This window comes from Tachysurus fulvidraco, chromosome 20 (genome assembly GCF_022655615.1).
Source record: "Tachysurus fulvidraco isolate hzauxx_2018 chromosome 20, HZAU_PFXX_2.0, whole genome shotgun sequence".
Lineage (NCBI taxonomy): Eukaryota > Metazoa > Chordata > Actinopteri > Siluriformes > Bagridae > Tachysurus > Tachysurus fulvidraco.
Genome location: NC_062537.1, coordinates 21,387,814 through 21,410,991, shown reverse-complemented (window position 1 = coordinate 21,410,991; position 23,178 = coordinate 21,387,814). Strand labels below are relative to the sequence as shown.

The 23,178-nt window shown below is 40.5% G+C and overlaps 3 protein-coding genes across 6 annotated transcripts in view; 2 read left to right on the top strand and 1 right to left on the bottom strand.

Annotated features, from left to right (window-relative positions):
• The first annotated feature begins 1,317 nt into the window (after positions 1-1,317).
• ak3 (adenylate kinase 3) lies at positions 1,318-8,112 on the top strand. Of its 2 annotated transcripts, none has more exons than XM_027162407.2 (5): positions 1,318-1,599; positions 3,430-3,549; positions 3,934-4,106; positions 6,319-6,437; positions 6,961-8,112. In XM_027162407.2, the coding sequence occupies exons 1-5, from the start codon at positions 1,452-1,454 to the stop codon at positions 7,076-7,078; spliced, it is 678 nt and encodes a 225-aa protein (XP_027018208.1). In that variant the 5' UTR covers positions 1,318-1,451; the 3' UTR covers positions 7,079-8,112. The 2 variants fall into 2 exon arrangements, with proteins under 2 accessions (XP_027018208.1, XP_027018209.1); XM_027162408.2 differs by lacking the exon at positions 1,318-1,599 and adding an exon at positions 2,939-3,296.
• A 992-nt stretch (positions 8,113-9,104) lies between these two features.
• cdc37l1 (cell division cycle 37-like 1) lies at positions 9,105-19,445 on the bottom strand. Its single transcript, XM_027162406.2, has 7 exons — positions 19,200-19,445; positions 17,711-17,986; positions 17,467-17,563; positions 17,115-17,230; positions 15,806-15,928; positions 12,396-12,560; positions 9,105-11,451 (listed from the first exon to the last, which is right to left on the bottom strand). The coding sequence occupies exons 1-7, from the start codon at positions 19,263-19,265 to the stop codon at positions 11,335-11,337; spliced, it is 960 nt and encodes a 319-aa protein (XP_027018207.1). The 5' UTR covers positions 19,266-19,445; the 3' UTR covers positions 9,105-11,334.
• A 2,850-nt stretch (positions 19,446-22,295) lies between these two features.
• Positions 22,296-23,178, top strand: part of exd3 (exonuclease 3'-5' domain containing 3) — a 51,803-nt gene continuing 50,920 nt past the window's right edge. Inside the window, exon 1 of one of the 3 annotated variants that reach the window (XM_027162400.2) lies at positions 22,296-22,440. The gene's annotated coding sequence lies outside the window, so the exon portion shown is untranslated. The other 2 variants (XM_027162403.2, XM_027162402.2) reach the window with 2 other exon arrangements.

The following is a 23,178-nucleotide window of genomic DNA, read 5'->3' as shown; positions in this document are numbered from 1 at the left end:
GCACAACTCCATATATAATCCAAAGGACCTGCTGCTAAGAACCTGCTGCTGTTCATTCTTTTACTGCACAAAATACTGTTTGAACATTCAGTATTTACACTGGTCGGTCGGCGCTGTTTCTGTTACTGTGTATTGTCTTTTGTGTATTGCATTTTTTGTACTTTTTGTATTGTCTTGTAACTTAATGTCTGCACTGTTTTTTGTCCTGCACTGTCTTTTGTCCTGCACTGTCTTGCTTGTCTTGTCCTGCACTGTTTGCACCAGGTTGCACAGTTGCACTTTATGTGGCTAAGACTACTTACATGTCCTTAGCCCTGTCTTTGTTTTATGTAGCACCTTGATCCTGGAGAAACGTTGTCTCATTTCACTGTGTACTGCAACAGCTATATATGGTTGAAATGACAATAAAAAGCTTCTTGACTTGACTCTTGAAGTGACTAAAAGTAGATGGCATTCTGTTATAAACACTGCATTGTAACGGTTAAAGGCTTCGATGGGTATGTGTTAAAAAATATTGACCTGGGGCTAAAATAGTTCTGTTCCTTTGTGACTATGCACCAAATGATTGACAAACGATTCAACAGTTTATTAGGAAAACAGTTGATGTTGTTGAAGTTACTGTCGAAGTCAAAGAAGAAACATTTCACACTTCATCCATCCTGACTTTACAGGAACCTTGTGGAATTATTTAATATTTTAGTTTAACAACAACAAACTTTTATGAGGCTTTTTTCGTTAATTTCTCACCCATCTGTATACATACACAGACATTATCTGTCCTCATGATCTAAACTCTTTAAACTCTGGACAAACTGCCTGAAGATTCAACTGTTTTGTTTGTGATGCATTAAAATACCTCTACAGTCTCAAACGTGGATATCATCATCATCATCATCATCATCCATCTCCTCCTCCTCCTCCCTGTGTTTAGCTGAATGGTTCATCAGTTAATCAACACTACAACAGACAGTGAGTAAAAAAGATTTTCGCTGTTGACTGATTATAATTTTAATTTTTTAAAGCTCCACTGATTAAAGAATCGGACACGTGTCGGCACACTGACGATTCTTCTCAGCTCATTTGAAGATAAAACACTATCAAACTAAAATCAATACCCCCCCCCCCAAACTCCCCCAACTACATCTGTTTTTAACTATTCGTATTTTCTCTGAAAATTCGAATTCGTCCATATTTATGAATCGATTCTCTCGAATGGCTCACTTCAGGGAGTCGTTGGGATTCGGTTCGTTGGTGATTCACTGGCCCCTCCGTGTAATCCAGAGTGTTTGTGAGAGCAGTGATGGCCTGAGCCCGCGCGCGCACACACACACACACACACACACACACACACACACTCTCTCTCTCTCTCTCTCTCTCTCTCTCTCTCTCTCTCTCTCTCTCTCTCTCTGTTGACTGTTGACGAGCGCGCGCGCTGCAGATCAGGATTAAAGATGGTTCTGCGGAACTTGTTCCGGGCCGTAATCATGGGTCCGCCCGGTTCGGGAAAAGGAACCGTATCGTCTCGGATTACTGAAAGTTTCGGGCTTCAGCATCTGTCCAGTGGGGACCTGCTGAGGGCCAACATCAAAGCCAAGAGCGGTGAGAACACTAATGTCTAATCCCATCTGTTTAACACGAATCAGACGGAGCTGGAATTCAGATCAGGAAGCTCAGGTGTCTGATCTGCTGTCTGATGTGCTGTCTGATCTGCTGTCTGATGTGCTGTCTGATGTGCTGTCTGATGTGCTGTCTGATGTGCTGTCTGATGTGCTGTCTGATGTGCTGTCTGATCTGCTGTCTGATGTGCTGTCTGATCTGCTGTCTGATCTGCTGTCTGATGTGCTGTCTGATGTGCTGTCTGATCTGCTGTCTGATGTGCTGTCTGATCTGCTGTCTGATGTGCTGTCTGATGTGCTGTCTGATCTGCTGTCTGATCTGCTGTCTGATGTGCTGTCTGATCTGCTGTCTGATGTGCTGTCTGATCTGCTGTCTGATCTGCTGTCTGATCTGCTGTCTGATGTGCTGTCTGATCTGCTGTCTGATCTGCTGTCTGATGTGCTGTCTGATGTGCTGTCTGATCTGCTGTCTGATCTGCTGTCTGATGTGCTGTCTGATCTGTTCGGCGGAACATCAGAGGGATGGAAATGAAACAGGACGCTGAAGTTATTGTGTAGTTTTCTGTTCGTTATTTTTTAAACTAAAGGCACGACACGTGAGCTGTTATTAGTTTTGTGTGTGTGTGTGTGTGTGTGTGTGTGTGTGTGTGTGTGTGTGTGTGTGTGTGTGGTACCCTATATAACTGTACACTCTGCAGAAAGTTAGTGCTACAGTTTCATCGGTGTCTGATTCTGTGTGTGTTTCTGTGTGTGTTTCTGTGCGCACTTTGTTTCTGATTATAACGAGGAAATTGCTGCTTGTGCTGCTGTTGTTTTTTGCACAGTTCCAGTGCTTACAGTTCACTTCCTGTTAAAGTCTCCTTAATCTTCGGTTTACACGCCACACACGCGCGCGCGCGCGCGCGCACACACACACACACACACACACACACACACACACACACACACACACACACACACACACACACACACACACACACATCTCAGAAGTGTTCAGACCAACTGTTACAATAATGTTACAATCCTAACATTATTTTTTTTAATATATATATTTCTATACACGTATATACACACGTGTGTACGTGCAGAGGAGGAGCCAGAAGGCAGGAGGTGCTTTGTCACTGGAGCTCGTCTCATTAGTGTGTTTGTGGGAACAGAGCTGAACTGCACCTGAGTAAATAATTAACCGTTAAAGTCACCTTTAAGGAGCTGAAGGAGTTTCTTCTTCTGTTAGGACACAAGACCGAGCAGGAAGAAGAAACCTGACAAGTGTGTAGGAACATTAGAGAAACATTAGAGAAACATTAGAGAAACATTAGAGAAACCGTTTGTTGCATAAACAGTAAATGATTTTGAGGCTTATTTCTAACATTCATGTAGTTAATTTTATTATAGAAATACTTTATAATATTTCAATATAATTCAGCCAATAGAATAAAGAAAGAGTTGAAGGACGTCATTCACTTGACTGCAGAAGTCACTTAAACCTCGTCACAGGTTAACGTGGGGTAAAGTGATGAGGTAGTAACGAGGTAATGAGGGAAACTAAGGACAGTGCAGCATCAGGTAGATTCTAATCTCTGGGTAAATAATAAATCCTCGTCTGCTCCGGGGACAACAAAATGAAACCGGCCTTGGAGACTCCTTTACATACAGGGGTACACTGTTACTATGGTAACGGTAAGTCATTAATATAAACCTGATCTACTGCTGTTAGAGAGCATGAATGAACTCTGAGGTATAAACAGCACGTGCATGTTAAGCATGTTCTATAATGTAAGGCGAAGATCTTGATGTTTTGTGTTCTGTACAGAACTGGGTCTTCTGATGAAGTCATGTATAGATCAGGGTCAGCTGGTTCCTGATGATGTCATCTCTCGCCTCATCCTGGCCAGCCTAAGAGACATGGAGCATAGCAGCTGGCTGTTAGATGGTAAAACTCTCTCACAATCACAACATCGCTGTAACGGAAACGTTTCATGACTTTCGATAGACTTACAGATTTCTCTGGAAGTTCTGGAACATTTAGATAGATCTGACTTTCAGCGTCCATCAGCAGAACTGAGCCTTAAACTGAGCTGAAGAGGAGACTGAAGGGAGAAACCTACTGATGATGTTCCAGTACCTTCAGAGAGGTTTGGTTAAAGAAGATAAGATGCAGAAATGTCCGTTTTATTACAGTTTTATTTAAAGAGTAAACACTGAATCATTTTATTCAAATGAGTCAAATACATGAGTGTTTTGAATGATTCAGTGCAATGAAAATGATTCCTTTTAGGAGTTGTTTTATTAATTAGCCCCACCCCTTTCTCTTCAGGTTTCCCCCGGACAGTGGCGCAGGCTGAGAGTTTGGACAGCGTCTTCACTGTGGACACAGTCATCAACCTGGACGTGCCATTCGAGACCATTAAGGAGCGTCTGACGTCTCGCTGGGTTCACCTGTCGAGCGGCCGAGTCTACAACATCGACTTCAACCCTCCCAGAATCCCAGTAAGTGACGAGATCGGCGCTCGGCCGTGTCCTCCGTCACCGTCTGTCCTGTAGTGGTGCGGGACGAGATCATGCTCAGGGTGTAGATGAGTTCATTACTTTATCTTATTTGCATAATAGAAAGCCATCACTGAACTGGCCTTTGACCTGCTGATGAGTTCAGCTGAAGAGACTGGAGCAGGTCTTACTGCTGAGTCGAGAACAGAGGACCTTTGTCTTACTCAGACTTTGTCCTTCTTTGTTCTGGGGCTTTGGAAGGGTCAAAGGTCATTCTTTCTTCACTGATGGGGGTTATTGCGGCTTTAAAAGACACTTTAGAGGGTCAGAGTTTATTCCACATAAAACACAAACCTACAAATAAATAACAAGTGAAAATATGGAGAATAAATAGACATGATTGGAGGATTTGATTATTATTAAACCAGTTACATAAGCAGCAGGAGATTCTGTAAGTTTCTAAAATAAATGCTTTCAATAATAAAATAACTGATGACCTGCTAAACATTTTATATATCGCTTAAAATGTGTAGAAATGTCGCGTTAGGGTAAAGTTTGTTTATTTAAGATTCTCTCTGTCTGTCTCTGTCTGTCTGTCTGTCTGTCTGTCTGTCTGTCTGTCTGTCTCTGTCTGTCTGTCTGTCTGTCTCTGTCTGTCTGTCTCTCTCTGTCTGTCTCTTTTTGTCTGTCTGTCTGTCTCTCTCTGTCTGTCTGTCTGTCTGTCTGTCTCTGTCTGTCTGTCTGTCTCTCTCTGTCTGTCTGTCTGTCTGTCTGTCTCTGTCTGTCTGTCTGTCTGTCTGTCTGTCTCTGTCTGTCTGTCTGTCTCTGTCTGTCTGTCTGTCTGTCTGTCTGTCTGTCTGTCTGTCTGTCTCTGTCTGTCTGTCTGTCTGTCTCTGTCTGTCTGTCTGTCTCTGTCTCTTTCCGTCTGTCTGTCTGTCTCTGTCTGTCTGTCTGTCTCTGTCTCTCTCTGTCTGTCTCTGTCTCTTTCCGTCTGTCTGTCTGTCTCTCTCTGTCTGTCTGTCTCTCTCTGTCTGTCTGTCTCTGACACACTCTCTCTCTCTCTCTGTCTGTCTCTCCCTCTCTGTCTCTCTCTCTCTGTTTCTCTCTGTCTCTCTGTTTCTGTCTCTCCCTGTCTCTCTGTCTCTCTCTGTCTCTCTCTCTCTGTATTTCTCTCTGTCTGTCTGTCTCTCTCTGTATGTCTCTGTCTGTCTCTCTCTGTCTCTCTCTCTACCCCACTCTGTCTCTCTGTCTCTCTCTCCCCCACTCTGTCTCTCTCTCTCTTCTCTCTCTCTCTCTCTCTCTCTCTCTCTCTCTCTCTCATGCACCCCCCACTCTGTCTCTCTCTCTGTCTGTCTCTCTGACTGATTATCTCTCTTTTCTCTCTCTCTTTTCTATCTCAGACCTTCAGATAAGTGACTTACTGAGAGACACAGTGTATGAATGTGATATAAATGTCGACTCAGCAGAACTCCAGAGCAGGTTTTATATCACGTGTTAAAATCTGCACGTGTCGAGTGAGTGAGGGGCCTGAAGCTGAGTCCCTGAGTCGGTCTGAAGGTCGAGTCTGAGGTGCAGTATTTATAGAGGCTTTTTGAAGTGTGTGTTTGTGTGTGTGTGTGTTTGTGTATTTGTTTGTGTGGCTGTACAACATTCAATACCAGTTCTAAATTCTTTATTCATATTTATTTCATTATATTTAGTATTTTACAAACTCATTCTCTGACCCGAGGCTTTAATATTCAATATAAACTCGAACTCTTCTGTTTTTATCACCGTCTTTATTTCAGTTTGTTTACTGATAAACTTTAAGCTCGACTCAGACGACCTCATTTCTGTGTGTGAGTGTAAATTGCAGCTATTTCTGGAAGTGAACCAGAGCCAGTTTGTGTAGGAGACTGATATGAGATGATGTGGGTGTGTGTGTGTGTGGGTGTGTGTGTGTGTGTGAGCACTATAACCGTTACCGTGAAACACAGACAAATGTGAGTCAAACAAAAAGACTTCAATTACACAAATATCTGATGTAGAAAAATGATCCATTTTTTCTATTAGACACAAAGACTTGTACGACTCGCATGTGACACCTACAGCATGTAGAAAATATTTACATGTTCCATAAAATAGATGAAACTAATGTTCTCTATTCCACATTGTGTTGTTGTTGTAGTTGATTAAAGGATCGTGGCTCAATGTATGTCTTGTGTGTTCACCGCAGGGTCTCGATGATGTCACAGGTGAGCCGTTGACACAGAGAGATGACGACACGCCTGAAACAGTGACCCGTAGACTGAAGGCGTATGAAACCCAGACTCAACCAGTCCTGGAATATTACAGGTAAGTAAGCTTGGGGTGCCATTTCTTTTGAGCTGTGTGATCTGTATGGTGGTGTGACGAAGCAGAGCTCCTGTCAACTTTCAATTTTATACCTAAATTTAATAAAAATTAATCTTTTGTGTAAAATGAATCTTTTTTAATAAAAAATGACTCTTAGACAAAACGACTCTTTTACCTAAATGACTCTTGCTGTGAAGTTAATTAAGTCTTTTAGTCCTCACTTACGACAGCTTTACAAACAATTACAATTACTATTGTAACTAGACATAGGGAAGTGGTAGCTCAGCGGTTTAGGAGTCGGACTACTGATCTGGTGGTCATGAGTTTAAATCTCAGGTACACCAAGGTGCCTCTCCTGGGCCCCTGAGCAAGGCCCTTAACCCTCTATTGCTCACCTGAGCAAAATGACATAAATGTAAAGAGATAAAACATGTGACTGTAGTATTACTTACACTCTGTGTGTGTGTGTGTGTGTGTGTGTGTGTGTGTGTGTGTGTGTGTGTGTGTGTGTGTGTGTGAACAGGAGTAAAGGAGCTTTGGCGACGTTCACCGGAACTGAAACCAATAAGATTTGGCCTCATGTTCACGCTTTCCTCTCAAAGAAAATCCCACAGACTCAGCAGGTCCGAGGAGGAGTTTAGCCGAGTCTCGATGAGAAGAATCCGATTTTGTTTAGAATTTTATTCATTTTAATTTTCATGGTATTTTTGACCACACTTTTTAATCATAGACATTTTTACTAGATCGTTAAATTTGTAGATTTGAGCACGCAGCAAAGTATTTCAGCTGAACCTCAGTTTAGTTGTTTTTTATTCTCTTTTTCCACCGGTGCACTGGGGTGAGTTTTAGTTTCTAAAACTGTTCTTTTCATTTTTAGAGTTGGATTCAGCACCAGACCCACCCAAAACACCCCCCCCCACACACACACAAACACACCTCCCCACCCCCCTCACAGTCTTTGAAGGGCTTCATTAGAAAATATATCTAATTATTTGTTTTGTATTTTTAAACCATTAAAACATTTAAAACATTTCTGAGAGTGATAAAAAAGAAAGGAAGAAAAAGATCAGAAACAAATCAGATGATTTAAATAAACAAGAGAACAAGCTAAAAATTTTTAATAATAATAAATCCTTGAAATGGGAGAGAAGAAATGTCTTGTGCAGAAAGAGAGAAATTAATTAATCCAAAATGTTTGAAAATTAAAACATAAAATAAAAAGATTTCAAAGGGACGAGAAAAAACAAATCTATGTATATTTACAGGAAGAACATTTTCTTTTAGCTTAAACAGAAGACAGAATTTAATATATAAAAAAAGGTAAGAATGGAAGGAAGAAAAGGAAGTAAAGCCTGGAGTCAGTGATGCTGAATCTCCGGCGGCGGCCTCGGGAAAAGTTTGAAAATTAAAATGACACGAAATTATATATATATTTTATTTCACAAAAACTGCTGATTAATTTTGCGTTTAAAGCTGTATTAATTTTCATCATGAAGAAACTGTCACTAAATTTCCGTTTCAGTCCGAATCCCATTTCAATTCGAGTGTGAAAATGGTCTTAATGATGATAGATGTCTAATTTTATACAATGACGTAATGTTTGTACAAAGATCATTTATGTTTCTTACTGATTTCACGTCACTGAGCTGAATAAGAAATAAATAATTTGATCATTTCCTGCTTTTCATTTTCCTATTTCCTTATTTTTGTAAATATTCTCCTGGTTAAATAACAGATTATTAACCCATGATTATAGTTTTTCTTTTCCGCTCTTATAATAATATTATGAATAATTCACTACGATATGCAAATGAAGTCAGTAGTTGATCTTAGCTTTATTACTGTTCCAGGTCAGGAGACTGGGGTGGTGTTTTTGTGTTTTTATCCCAGAAAGTCGGTCAGACACGTTTCTGTTCCTCATGAATATAAATGAGATGTTTATTACTGATAAAAATGACTCCGACATCACGCTCTCAGGTCTGTTTGAAAGTGACGTGACATACGGCTAAGTACGGTGACCCATACTCAGAATACTAACCCTAACCGGCCCGAGACTCGAACTCACAACCTTAGGGTTAGGAGACAAACTCTCTAACCATTAGGCCACGACTTCCCCCAAAGGTTCCTCAGAGGTTCAGGACCTGTAGTGCTGATGGATCACGGTGTGAAACTGAGCCTGAGATTCTGCACACAAAACAAAACAATACAAACATACAACAAATTTTGTCACCAGCGATGAACCTCCACACCACAGACTGACACACGCCTGTGATCTCAAAGGAGACAATAAGCAATATAAATTATAAATATGTAAATCCAAACAATCGGTTTTCTAAATGTACTTAATCTGTTAACCTGCTAGATTTGGGAGCGACTTGTCACTGCCTAGTGTGTGTGTGTGTGTGTGGGGGGGGGGATCAGGACACACCCAGATTAAAATCTAATCCGATTAGATTAGCAATGAGAAGTGCAGTAAGAGTGTTAATGGACGTTCAGCACACAGCTGTCTGACCTCCTTACTCTCTCCTTTAGATTTAACATTTATACAGAAATCGCAGTGAATTAAACGAACGTCGTCAGTCATGTTATCAGGATGTGACGACATCCGTTCAAACCTCCAGCATTTAAGTAACTATATCGGTATGAAATAAGCGTGACACGTGGATGTGGACTTGACACGTTTTATTCCTGAACACGGCTGGTGTTTAACACTGAGACAGCAGATAAAAGCGTACGAGACACGTTGCATAGATCTACACACTGTGAAGTGCACACTAGTGTTCATGCTGTAAGGCTGTGTAGAGACTCGATCCTACAGACCATGGGGTTATTTTGCCTTATTCAACACTGAAAGCTAACACCGCAGGACGGGAGACTGCGTTTAGACTATGATTAGCTCCCGGGTCTGGTTTTTTTTTATTTATTCCAACGCGATATCTGATCTACACCGGACCAGACAAGATGTGGCTCGGAATATTAGCAGCATAAACATTTGCGCTACAAAGCAAAAAAAAAGGAAACAAACAAACAAACAAACAAAAAGCCCCGTAGTGCATTTAATGTTTAAGAAAATAAAAATGAAATCATTTGAGCGTAAGAATTAACAAGAAGGTCATTTTTTAACATAAAATGCACTGCATGGTGAATAATATACACAGGTGCTGGTCATATCATTACAATATCTTCAACAAATTTTTTTTTTTATTTATTTCACTAAATTCCATTCAAAAAGTGAAACTTCTGTATTATATTCATTCATTTCACACAGACTGATATATTTTGAATGTTTATTTCTTTTCATTTTGATGATTATGAAGGAAAATCCCAAATTCATATAGTATCTCAGGAAATTAGAATATGACTTAAGACCTTACTGCTGACCGACTTTATGGAGATGCAGATTTCATTTTCCAACAGGACTCGGTGCCAAAGCTACCAGTACCTGGTTTAAATACCATGGGATCCCTGTACTTAATTGGCCAGCAAACTCAACTGACCTTAACGACATAGAACATCTATGGTGTATTGTGAAGAGGAAGATGCGATATTCCAGACCCAACAACGCAGAAGAGCCGAAGGCCACGAGCAGAGCAACCCGGGCTCTCATAACACCTGAGCAGTGGCACAGACTGATCGACTCCATGCCACGTCGCATTGCTGCAGTAATTCAGTCAAAAGGAGCCCTAAGTAAGTACTGGGTGCTGAACATGCTCATACTTTACATGCTCATACTTTTAGTTGGCCCAGATTATTCAGTTACATGTACATATCACTACACCTTCTGTATAACCTCATACCCTTATTTATTACACTGCCACTTGTAAATAAGCCATCTATGCACTTCTGGTTAGATTTACATTTACAGCATTTAGCAGACACTCTTATCCAGAGTGACACATTTTTTTCCCCTTTTATACACCTGAGCAATTTAGGGTTAAGGGCCTTGCTCAGGGGCCCAGCAGTGGCAACTTGGTGGACCTAGGATTCGAACCAATGACCTACCGATCAGTAGTCGAATGCCTTAACAACCACTGCATTTCATTGGCTCTGTACATGTACATTGCACAATGACAAAGTTGAATCTAATCTAAAAATCCTTTCTTTGTATTGGTCTTCAGTCATATTCTAATTTTCTGAGATACTGAATGTGGGATTTTTCTTCATTGTCAGTTCTAATTATCAAAATGAAAAGAAATAAATATTCAAAATATCAGTCTGTGTGTAACGAACGAATATAATACAGAAGTTTCACTTTTTGAATGGAATTTAGTGAAATAAATCGACTTTTTGATGACATTGTAATGTTATGACCAGCACCTGTGTATGAATATTAATAAAAACACAGATGTTAATTTCCACAGTATCACATTTTATGCTAAAAAATGTAAAAAGAAAAATAAATAGGTGATCGTTGTAGAATTGTGTCGCCATCGTGAGTAAACACGTTCGTTCGGGTCCTCTGTACAAGCGCAAATGAGGGGCATTAATTACTTTGTTTTTTTTTAGCTCATGAAAGAAGGGAAAACGTTTGAGAAGGTAAAAGAAAAGTTTCACTAATGATTCCATGTCCAAAAAGAATCTGATGGGGGGGAAAAAAAACAAAATAAAATCCTAAATAAAAACATAAAACATGCGCAAAAATACCTCGTCCTATTTTTATATTCTATCTTCTCAATCATATATAAAGTGCAGCACACATTCACACGTGGGTCCAAAAAAACAAACAGAAAGCTTGGATGAAAGCTGTTCGCTTCCTCTTCCTCCTCTTCCTCCTCCTCCAGATGAAGGGTGTGTTCACTCATCTGATCCTCATCTGATGCTCACACACACTTTCAACATCATTGTCCTGAACACAAGTGAGAGACGGCATGCGCGCACGTGTGTGTGTGTGTGTGTGTTAGGACATCTCCATCATCCTTTGATCCTCTGTTTCCGTTTCCTCATCCTTAAAGCCCCGCCCAGGATGTGAACAGAGCCCCGCCTCCAAACACCGCGTTATATGATGCTCTGCTACCTGAGAGAGATTTTTTAATATAAATTAAAAATAAAATACAAATTATTATATGAATAATAAAAACCAGATTATATATTAGGCATTCTATATTAATATTTTAATTCATTCATTCTGATTGGTCAGAAGTTGATTAATATTCCATGATACTGCATGTGTACTCATATGTGAGTATATAAGAGTGTGTATGTGTGTGTGTGTGTGTGTGTGTGTGTACACCTGTGGGTTCATGGTGCTGAGAACATTCTGGATGTCCATATGTGCATGTCCTGTGACTGGATACACACCAACAAGTGTGTGTGTGCGCGCGCGCATGTGTGTATGCATGTGTCCGTTTGTGTTTCTGTGTGTTTGCGTGTCTGTGTATGCATGTGTATGCGTGTGCGAGCGTTTGTGTTACTGTGTGTGCATTTGTGTTTCTTTGTGTATGCACGTGTGTGTTTGTGTGCGTGCGCACGTGTGTTTCTGTGTGTATGCACGTGTGTTTGTGTGCGTGCGCGTGTGTGTTTGTGTGCGTGCGCACGTGTGTGTTTGTGTGTATGCACGTGTGTGTTTGTGTGCGTGCGCACGTGTGTACGCACGTGTGTGTTTCTGTGTGCGCGTGCGCACGCGGATGTGTGTTTCTGTGTGTGCACGTGTGCGCATTTGTGTTTGTGTGTGCGCGCGTTTGTGTTTCTCTGTGTGTGTGTGTGTGCGTGAGTGTGTACGTGTGTGTGCATTTGTGTTTGTGCACGTTTGTGTTTCTGTGTGTGTGCACGTGAGCGCGTTTGTGTTTCTCTGTGTGTGTGTGCGTGTGTGTACGTGTGTGTGCATTTGTGTTTGTGCACGTTTGTATTTCTCTGTGTCTGCACGTGAGTGCGTTTGTGTTTCTCTGTGTGTGTGTGCGTGAGTGTGTACGTGTGTATGTGTGTGTACGCGTGTGTGTACGTGTGTGTGTGTATACATACAGGAGGCAGAGACTGGAGCACGTCTTTAGAGGCGAGTCTGACACTGGTGTGTGTACACGGCTGCTCCGCCGTGTCCACTTTGTGCTTCACTGCATATTCCTTCACTCTCTGTTTAAAGGCCTCGAGTTCAGTGTGGAAGACGTCTAAATACCCCTCCTGTCCCACCTTAAATAACAGCGATGGAGACAAAAGACGGAGTAGAAAACAACGATCAGACTCCATGTGCATCTCTATATAGGCAAAAGTATGTGCACCCCAACCTGACCATTATAGCTATGGCTGTGCTTCTTCCCCAAAACAATATAACAGCAAAGAGGAATAAACCTGGAATGGGATGTGACCACATGGTGTGTTTACATTAATATTTATTACTAAGACAAAAGATTTATAAATGTGACCTATAGAACACAGCGAGCGTGTTTAACGGTAGAATAACAATAACTCTTATTTTGTATTCCTTAAATATTATAAATGTTAAAATTGGTTAAAAAAAGATCTTCAGAAACAAATAAAAATGGTCTATAAATGGAACGTACACTTAATTAGCAGTAGAAACTCTGTTACTCCCCCTTGTGGTCATATAACTCATCAAAATTGTTATTGTTTAGAGTAAATTCACTAAAAGTTCTCTAAATAATCTTACTGTAATTAGATCACACAAAGTGCTTATTGTAAATGAAATCATCTCAACAGCCTTACTGCACCATGTCTTACTGAAACTGGGATTAAACCAAATGACTACATCGGTCTAAATGAGTCTACACCATCAGGATAGATCTATAAACACGAGCCTCGTCAGACTGGTGGTGGGGGTGGTGTTGTCACTATCTCTAGTGATCTCCTTACTGTTACCCAGAGAACATGGTATAGATTGAATTCTTTTGAAGTGCTTATCATTAATGTCGCGCTCTCGCTCTCGCACATGAACAAATCCCTGACGTCTCTTGCTCTAGCGACCGTGTTCAGACCCCCAGGGCCCCAGACCCCCAGGGCCATACACTGATATTCTTAGAGAATTTGCAGATTTTTTTTTGGGCTTAAACAAAACATCACTAAAGCAACTCATCGACGTAACCACACACTAGATTTAATAATATCACACAGAATAGATGTCACTGATATAGATATCATACCTCAAAGTGATGACATCACAGACCATTACATCATACTGTACACACTACCTATAGAACAGACTAACTGTGTCTCACCACGTTATCGACTCGGTAGAACCATTATTCCGACCACTAAAGACAGATACACAAATAACCTGCCTGATCTGTCTGGACTTCTTTCTGTACCCTTAAACACAAACCATCTAGATGTAATGACTAACAGCATAGACGCTATATTCACTAGCACATTAGAGACTGTTGCCCCATCAGATTACAGAAGGTTAGAGATAAAACACCCACACTGTGGTATAATAGTCATACTCGCACCCTCAAGAGAGAAACCCATAACCTCGAGCGAAAGTGGAGAAAAACTAAATCAGAGGTTATTATAATTGTGTATAAGGACAGTATGTCCAGCTATAGACAGGCTCTAAAAGCTGCTACGGCTCTGAGCACCTGAGCAAACTCATAGGACATAGCCAGAACAATCCCAGGTTTTTCTGAGCACACTATTATTCCATCGCAGTTCAGTAGTGAGGACTTCATGAGATTCTTCACAGATAAAACTGAAAGCATCAGGAAAAAATAGTTGATGTTCAACATATGAGAGCATCTTGTGATTCAGTCTCACCTAAAGCTCTACACTCATAACTACAGTGCTTTACAAATACAGGACAGGAAGAGTTAGATAAGCTTATTACTACAGCTACATCAACTAATCCTCCAGTTTATTACCAGTTAATTATGGGGTCCCTCAAGGATCAGTTCTAGGATCTCTGCTTTTCTCAATATAAATGCTTCCCTTAGGGAACATCATTAGAAGACATGGGATTAGTTTCCACTGTTACGCTGACGATACACAGTTATATATCTCATCAAAACCAGATGAAATATCTAAATTGTCCTAATTAACTGATTGCGTTAATGTGATAAATGATTGCATGAGCTGTAATTTTCTGTTATTAAACTCTGATAAGACAGAAATATTACTTATAGGTCCATAAACCAGTACACAGAAGCTCTCACACTTTACCTCCCATTTAGAGGGATATGCTGTTACTAGTAGCTCGACAGTGAAAGACCTGGTGTTTATTAGACAGTAACTTGTCTTTAAACTCATATCACCAGATTACAAACACAGCCTTCTTCCACCTTAGAAATATCAACAAGCTGAGAAACATCCTGTCTGTATCTGATGCTGAGAAGCTGGTTCCTGCCTTCATGACCTCTAGACTGGACTATTGTAATGCATTACTAGGTGGTTGTCCTGCATCTTTAATAAATAGGTTACAGTTAGTCCTAAATGCAGCTGCCAGAGTTCTCACTAGGACAAGAAAGTATGACCATATAACCCCAATGTTATCATCTCTACACTGGCTACCTGTTAAGTTTAGAACTGATTACAAACTGCTGCTACTTACGTACAAGGCTCTTAATGGTTTAGCTCCCATGTATCTAACTAGTCTTCTAACACGTTACAATCCTTCACGCTCTCTGACATCACAAAACTCAGGACTTCTGCTAGTTCCCAGAATATCTAAGTCTACTAAAGGTGGTAGAGCGTTTTCTTATTTAGCTCCCAAACTTTGGAATAGTCTTCCTGATAGTGTTCGGGGCTCAGACACACTTTCCCAGTTTAAATGTAGATTATAAACTCATCTCTTTAGTCAGACGTACACATAATACTTAATACATCCTACAACCCTGTGTTCCAGCAGATCTGATCACATGCACGTTATCATCTAGTGATGATTAATATTATGAACAGTAGCTAAGCTAATTTCTCTCCACTTTCTTCTGTTTTTCTACCCATCCAGAGACGTACCAGCTCCAGGTGGATTCGGCTTCATGAACGTTTCAGACATTCTAAGAAAAGGACAACAACCTCCTCACAATTATCAGACTGTATCTGACTGTAGAACGGACATTATTCATAATAACACTCTCTGGTGTTTATAACAGTTTATAATCACAAACCCAGTGTCACCCAGATGAGGATGAGGTTCCCCTTTGTGTCTGGTTCCTCTCAAGGTTTCTCCCTCTTAAATTTAAGAGAGTTTTTCCTCCCCACAGTCACATCAGTCACCTCAGACTTGTTCATTAGAGATAAATACAAACACATTTAAATATAAATCTAATATTAATCTTTGCATAAACCTTTGTATAATATTTACCTTTTTGTAACATTTCTTATGTTCTGTAAAGCCGATTTGAGACAACGTTCAATTGAATTTGAGATGAATAAAAGTGTGTGTGTGTGTGTGTGTGTGCATGTATGTGTATGTGTGTGGTTGTTACTTTGGCTTTCTGGAAGAACTGGCGGAAGCAGGCACGAGGGTCCTGCTGCACACTGCGCCCCATCTCCAAGATAAACTGCATGGCTACGGCCTGGTGAGCAACCTGCTCCATCAGAGCTTCTTTCTGACAGGCAGAGACACACACGCACACACACACACACACACACACACACACACACACACACACACACACACACCACCAGCTGAGTAATAACAATCACAGGATTTTGTTGTTTTTCTTTCCACAGCTGTTCTTGAAATCTTTGATCATAAACAACACGCATACAAAATGTTGTAACTTTCAGACTAAATGTTTTCATATTTGCATTTAGTGTTAAAATATAAAGTTAAAGGTGAGGTCTCCGTCGTTAGAGAAACGCTTCAGAAAACCGAGTCGGGACGACAAACAAAACAAAAACAAAACAAACGTGTAGCCAATGAGCAGAAAGGGGCGTGTCTTGTCCATATGCGGCGGAGAGAGTGTTCAGTGCGCGTGTGTGACGTTAGCAGAAAGCGGTTTTAACATTGACATGGAGGAGAAAAACAAAGAAAGAAAGAGAAGAAAGACTTACGATAAGGACAAGAAGTAGGACGTGTTAATATAGGATCAGCTTTCCAGCGCTGGAGAGAACTGAAGGAGCAGGAAGTTGGCCACATATTCACAGGTTGGAGTTTCCCGAGTCAATAACTCCTGAGCTAAACGCTGTTACTACACAAATAACACCTCTTTTCTATCGTAGTGATGTAGAGAGGCAGCTACAACCGCGTTTTGTGTAGTAACAGCGTTTAGCTCAGGAGTTATCGACTCGGGAAACTCCGACCTGTGAATATGTGGCCGACTTTACTTAAGACGCCGAGGCACTTTTTTCCTTCTCGATAGGTGAGTAACGTTGGTTTTGCTTTGTTACACAGAACTAATATATGCCTTTGTCCTTTACATCATTATGCTTGTGTGGCATTTTTGCTTGTTTGTTTATCTACAATCGTATTGTTCTTCCCTTCAGCTATGATAAAGACACGTTTCTTTCTGTTAGTCGCCTGGGTTACGTATGTATGTGTGGGCGGAGCTATCGATACAGGGGTGGGACCCGTTTGGGTTAGGGGCATGTTTGTTTTGGTGATTTTATGTCAACATTGGCTTTCAAACAACGGAGACCTCACCTTTAATGATTATTTTCAGGCACTCAGAATACAGCGCTTGATACCGTGCTGTGAATGAAGTCAGAACTCAGGCACATAAATGATTCAGAAACTTTTCCAGTTTACTGTAGAGCCAAACTGGTGCACCGTGTTTCCGTTTTTTAATTTACCTCTTCAGCGTAGAGCTGAAAGCACCATAAGATCAGGTAGTTTGCTGCTTCCTCACAGATCAGGTGGGGCATCTGGGCCAGAAAATGCTGACTGTCATCCCATCTCCTCAACATTCCTGACAACCGAGAAGCAGAGAACACAGAACACAGAGAACATGACGTAACAGGCCGCAGTGGAGGAATTCTCCATGCTGATTGGTCAGGAGATGTGTACTACACTCAGACAGTTTTTCTGGATCAAACATGACCAGCAGACAGCTCCTTCACAGGGACAGTCACCACATAATCTATATTAGTTATGGAAGGAGTCTCCAGTGTCGATGCTCTGTAACATAGACAGAAATCAGCTCACCAAAATGCTTCAGTTCTTCCTCATGGCGCTGGACAAACGTTAAGCTCTTGTCATAATCCGTGTCCATCCCCCTTGGCATGGGATGGTTTATGATGCTCTAACGGGAACACAAAATATTGGCACCCCATCAGCGGAATGGAGCATACAGACTACTCCAAATACAGATCGGTTCATTCGTGCTATTTAGTTTCTGTAGTTCTGTTTAGTTTCAATTGCGTGTGTGTGTGTGTGTGTGTGTGTATACTTTGTTGAAGCCGCTGTGTCCAGGCTCCTGTCCGAGGACAGGACTCCAGCGGGAGTCCAGCATGCTCTCCTTCATCCTCCACTCCTTCTCAGTCTGAGAGAGTTGTGCAGACGAAGCGAGCGCCTGAGCCCTGGCCTGTTCTACTGACTCGGAACCGTGAAGCTCCAGACCACAGAGCTGGTCCTGAGCCTCCACCAACTGCCAACTGGACACGATGGAGGCCTTCACACACCGCTGCTGCCTCTCACATAGAGATGCCATGCTCTCTGCACTGACCTGAGTGAGTGAGAGAGAGAGAGAGAGAGAGAGAGAGAGAGAGAGAGAGAGAGAGAGAGAGAGAGAGAGAGAGAAAATTAGAATAAGATGTAGATAGTTCCAACCCCTATAACACCCTTTAAAGGCTCTGTGTCGCTGCCCTTCACTCTTTACTCAGAGTTTATTCTGGGACACAACGGGGCAGAAAATAGATGATGATGCTGCTGGTTATTTCTCTCCATCATGATGAGACTTACACTCACACACACACACACACACACACACACACACACACACACACACACAGAGGGGGATTTACTGATTTGTACACATACACAAAGGCACATAAATGCTACTGTATAATATAATAATAATAATAAAGAGTAGAGAATAGCCACTTTGCCTTATGCACGATATAGAGGACAGACAGTAGGGATTAGGGATTATGGAGCATATCGAATGCTTTATTAAAACACACCACTAAATGACGTCATGTTTAAGGGCCACGTGTGACGTCATATGTTGTCATTCTTATTGCCATGCAGCTGATCAAAACGTGTGTAAAACTGTAAATCTGATGTTTTTCACTCTTTTGAGATGTAAACAGTAAAAGACACGGCCATTAACGCACAGAAAGAAAGAAACCCCTTATATTTATTAATAAACATAAAGTATGCTAACAATATGGAGTTGTTATGCTAGCTGTCTGTGGCCACAGGACGGAGCAGTTAGTGACACAGTAAACTGTTGACGTGTAAATACGCTGTTTAGTATAAAACTTTACCATAATGAACACGCAAAGGGACTGAACTTACCTCACGCTAGCCTTGCTTACCTCACGCTAGCCTTGCTTACCTCACGCTAGCCTTGCTTACCTCACGCTAGCTCTGTTTATCTCACGCTAGCTCTGTTTATCTCACGCTAGCTCTGTTTATCTCACGCTAGCTCTGTTTATCTCACGCTAGCCTTGCTTACCTCACGCTAGCCTGGCTTACCTCACGCTAGCCTGGCTTACCTCACGCTAGCCTGGCTTACCTCACGCTAGCCTGGCTTACCTCACGCTAGCCTGGCTTACCTCACGCTAGCCTGGCTTACCTCACGCTAGCCTGGCTTACCTCACGCTAGCTCTGTTTACCTCACGCTAGCTTTGCTAAGTAACCCTAGGGCTCAGTTAGATGTGAATAATCTGTTGTGCGTGTAAAATGCAGCAGTTTGTGAGAGCGTTAGTCTTTACCTCGTGTTGCTCACATCGGCTCTCCTCAGGGGGTAACTTCATGTTTACAAACCAGTCCATCTTCATTTATTTTACCTCAAAAAAACTTGTCCGTGGTCTTAATTATCCTGAAAAGTGCCTATTAAACTCGGAAAGCCAGCAAATGTCGTCATGTTCCGCTTCACTTCGCCATCAGCAACAACGTCCATGTAGTCGCAGGAAGGTTGTGTTTCAAACCGAGGGTTAGTGGTTCTTCAGTGGGTGACGTAGTGCGCAGAATCTGCTCCCTCACACGCTACGTACTACACATGTACACACACAGAGTAGGGTGTAACAACAACACCACAAACACAACAGCATCAACAGCATCAACAACACAACAGTATTGATACTGTTGTGTTGTTGTTGTGTTGATGCTGTTGTGTTTGTTATTCAACACAACACAACAATAATATACAACACAATACAACAATAATATATGTTGTATTGTGTTATTGGTATTTGTCATGTGTGATCAACACATCAACAACACAACAGTATCATCAATTTTACCTGCACTCTCAAAGGTTCTTGAAAAAACAGTAGCCAAACAACTTGTTGATTATCTTGAAAGTAACCATCTTCTATACACCAAACAATTTGGGCTTAGACCACGGTAGTCAACAGAGCGGGCAAACTGTTACCTTAAGTGTAGTTTAGTGTAGTATAGTGTGAGTGTAGTATAGTGTGAGTGTAGTTTAGTATAGTATAGTGTGAGTGTAGTTTAGTGTGAGTGTAGTTTAGTGTAGTATAGTGTGAGTGTAGTATAGTGTGAGTGTAGTTTAGTGTAGTATAGTGTGAGAGTAGTTTAGTGTAGTATAGTGTGAGTGTAGTTTAGTGTGAGTGTAGTTTAGTGTAGTATAGTGTGAGTGTAGTTTAGTGTGAGTGTAGTTTAGTGTAGTATAGTGTGAGTGTAGTTTAGTGTGAGTGTAGTTTAGTGTAGTATAGTGTGAGTGTAGTATAGTGTGAGTGTAGTTTAGTGTAGTATAGTGTGAGAGTAGTTTAGTGTAGTATAGTGTGAGTGTAGTTTAGTGTGAGTGTAGTTTAGTGTAGTATAGTGTGAGTGTAGTATAGTGTGAGTGTAGTTTAGTGTAGTATAGTGTGAGTGTAGTTTAGTGTAGTATAGTGTGAGTGTAGTTTAGTGTGAGTGTAGTTTAGTGTAGTATAGTGTGAGTGTAGTATAGTGTGAGTGTAGTTTAGTGTAGTATAGTGTGAGTGTAGTATAGTGTGAGTGTAGTTTAGTGTAGTATAGTGTGAGTGTAGTATAGTGTAGTTTAGTGTAGTATAGTGTGAGTGTAGTATAGTGTGAGTGTAGTATAGTGTGAGTGTAGTTTAGTGTAGTATAGTGTGAGTGTAGTTTAGTGTAGTATAGTGTGAGTGTAGTATAGTGTAGTTTAGTGTAGTATAGTGTGAGTGTAGTTTATATAAATGATCTTCCGTACAGTCACAAGAAAGCCAATTGCCAAATGTATGCAGATGACACAATTATATATGTCTCAGCAAAAACTCAGCAAAAAATGCTTTCAAAAGAATTGGATGGTGTATCGGAGTGGCTCAGAAACAATCATCTGACCCTGAACTATGATAAGACAGTCTCTATGTGCTTTTCAATAAAAAGAAAGATCAATAAAAATTTTAGAATAAAGATTGATGATAAGGAGATAGCTGAGGTACATGAATTTAAATTTACAGCATTTAGCAGACGCCCTTATCCAGAGCGACTTACAATTTTTTATACAACTGAGCAATTGAGGGTTAAGGGCCTTGCTCAGGGGCCCAGCAGTGGCAGCTTGGTGGACCTGGGAATCGAACTCACAACCTTCCGATTTGTTAGTCCAACACCTTAACCACTAGGCTACCACATCCCAAATTTCCAAATACCACATACCAAATTTCTAGGGGTTACATTAGATTCTCATCTTAAGTTTGATAGTCATGTAAAAAGGCTGTGTAGAACTGTCAAGACTAATTTAAACTGCTTTCGATTGATAAGACCATATATACCCATGCACAGCAATTTATGCATTCTATGATATTTTCTCATCTATCATATTGCATCACTGTTTGGGGTCAGGCCAATCAAACAACAATTACACCTATTAGGTCATTATATAAACAGGCATTAAAAGTAATGGACCAAAAACGTATAAGATGGCACCACTGCATCATTCTAAGGAAGCATAATATATTGAGTTTTGTATTCATTTTTAAAACAAATTTTTAAGTGTATGAACAACCTTGCACCAGAAATACTCTGTCAGTTAGTAGTGAAACAAAAGAGCGGAATAAGAACTAGAGGCACAACTAGTGGAAACTGTACAGCCACAAAACGTAGAACAACATTTGGTCAGACATCATTTTTAGTAAGAGGCATAAATTTATGGAACGATTTACCACCAGAAATTAAAACATTAACAAGACTCAAGGTTTTTAATACACATTTAAAGCAGTGGATGAAACCGAAACAACTCTGTGAACATTGACTGTATAGGATACAACGCAATGTATGCAAACATAAGGTTGCATATGCATAATGTGTTTTGTATTGTTAAATATGTCTAGACTCTGTTTTATAGTGATTGCTATATTTATTTAAGCCCATTTTAGCTTATGGATGGAATGTATTTATTGCATGTATTTTAATAGCTATAAATTCTTGATTTACTATTGTATAATTTCTGTTTTAACTTTACAAGCCTAACCAGGGACAGGGGTTGCAAATTAGTCATGGCTATAAACCTGTATGCATGGCATCTACTTTGTATTTTATAAAGCAATGTTTTATGCATTTGTCCCTGTCAAAAAAACATCAATAAATAAATAAAAAACACAACAACACAACTTCGATCCCACAAGTCAGCCTTAAACCTTTGATCATCACTATTCATACTAAACGTTATTATTTGCAGCACAAAAACACGGCATTTTTTTTGCGATGAAAAAATAAATTATTCTCAGAAACAAAGAATGTGACGATTTATTTACAGGTTACAGAAAATAAATCACTGATTAAATACATACATTAGCACGGATATGCACGTTTTATACTAATATAAAACACACTACAAACAGTATTAAACAGGACTAAAAAGTTCACAAGCAATAACACGTTTCTTTCTCCAACGCGTCACTTCATCAGACGACCGTGAGACACAAGACGTATTTATATGGTTCCGTCAGGAAGCGAGCTTCATTTAAATGCTTATTCTCGCTGTTATTCAGTGTAAGTACAACAAATTATACACTTGTTAATACACAGGAATAAAACACAGCTAACCGCCGATCATTATTTATTTTGTATAATGTTCCACGTTAGATGGAAAAAAAGGAGCCAACGCTTAGCTTAAACTAGCTTGTCAATTTAGCATGTTGTAGCTAACCACTGCATTTCAGTCTGAATTTAAATTCTATTTTAAGCGACACACAGAACTGCAAAGTTCGGTAAAGTTCATGTTAATCTGGTAAACAAACAACAACAAAGCAATGTCGCATCTATGTATGTGTACGTCCTAATTAATTTTCTAACTACTTAGTAGTGTAGTGTAAGTGTGGGTGTGGTGTAGATGTAGGTGTAGTGTGAGTGTGTTGTGTGGTGTAACATAGTGTGGGTGTGGTGTAATGTAGTGTAAGTGTGTGTGTGGTGTAGATGTAGGTGTAGGTATAGTGTGGGTGTGGTGTAATGTAGTGTAAGTGTGAGTATGTTGTAGTGTAGTATAGTGCAAGTGTGAGTGTAAGTGTAGTATAGTGCAAGTGTGAGTGTAGTGTAGCATAGTGCAGTGCAGTGTTAGTGTAGTGTAAGTGTGAGTATGTTGTAGTGTAGTGTAGTATAGTGCAGTGCAAGTGTAGTGTAAGTGTGAGTATGTTGTAGTGTAGTGTAGTATAGTGTAGTGTAAGTGTGAGTATGTTGTAGTGTAGTGTAGTATAGTGCAGTGCAAGTGTAGTGTAAGTGTGAGTATGTTGT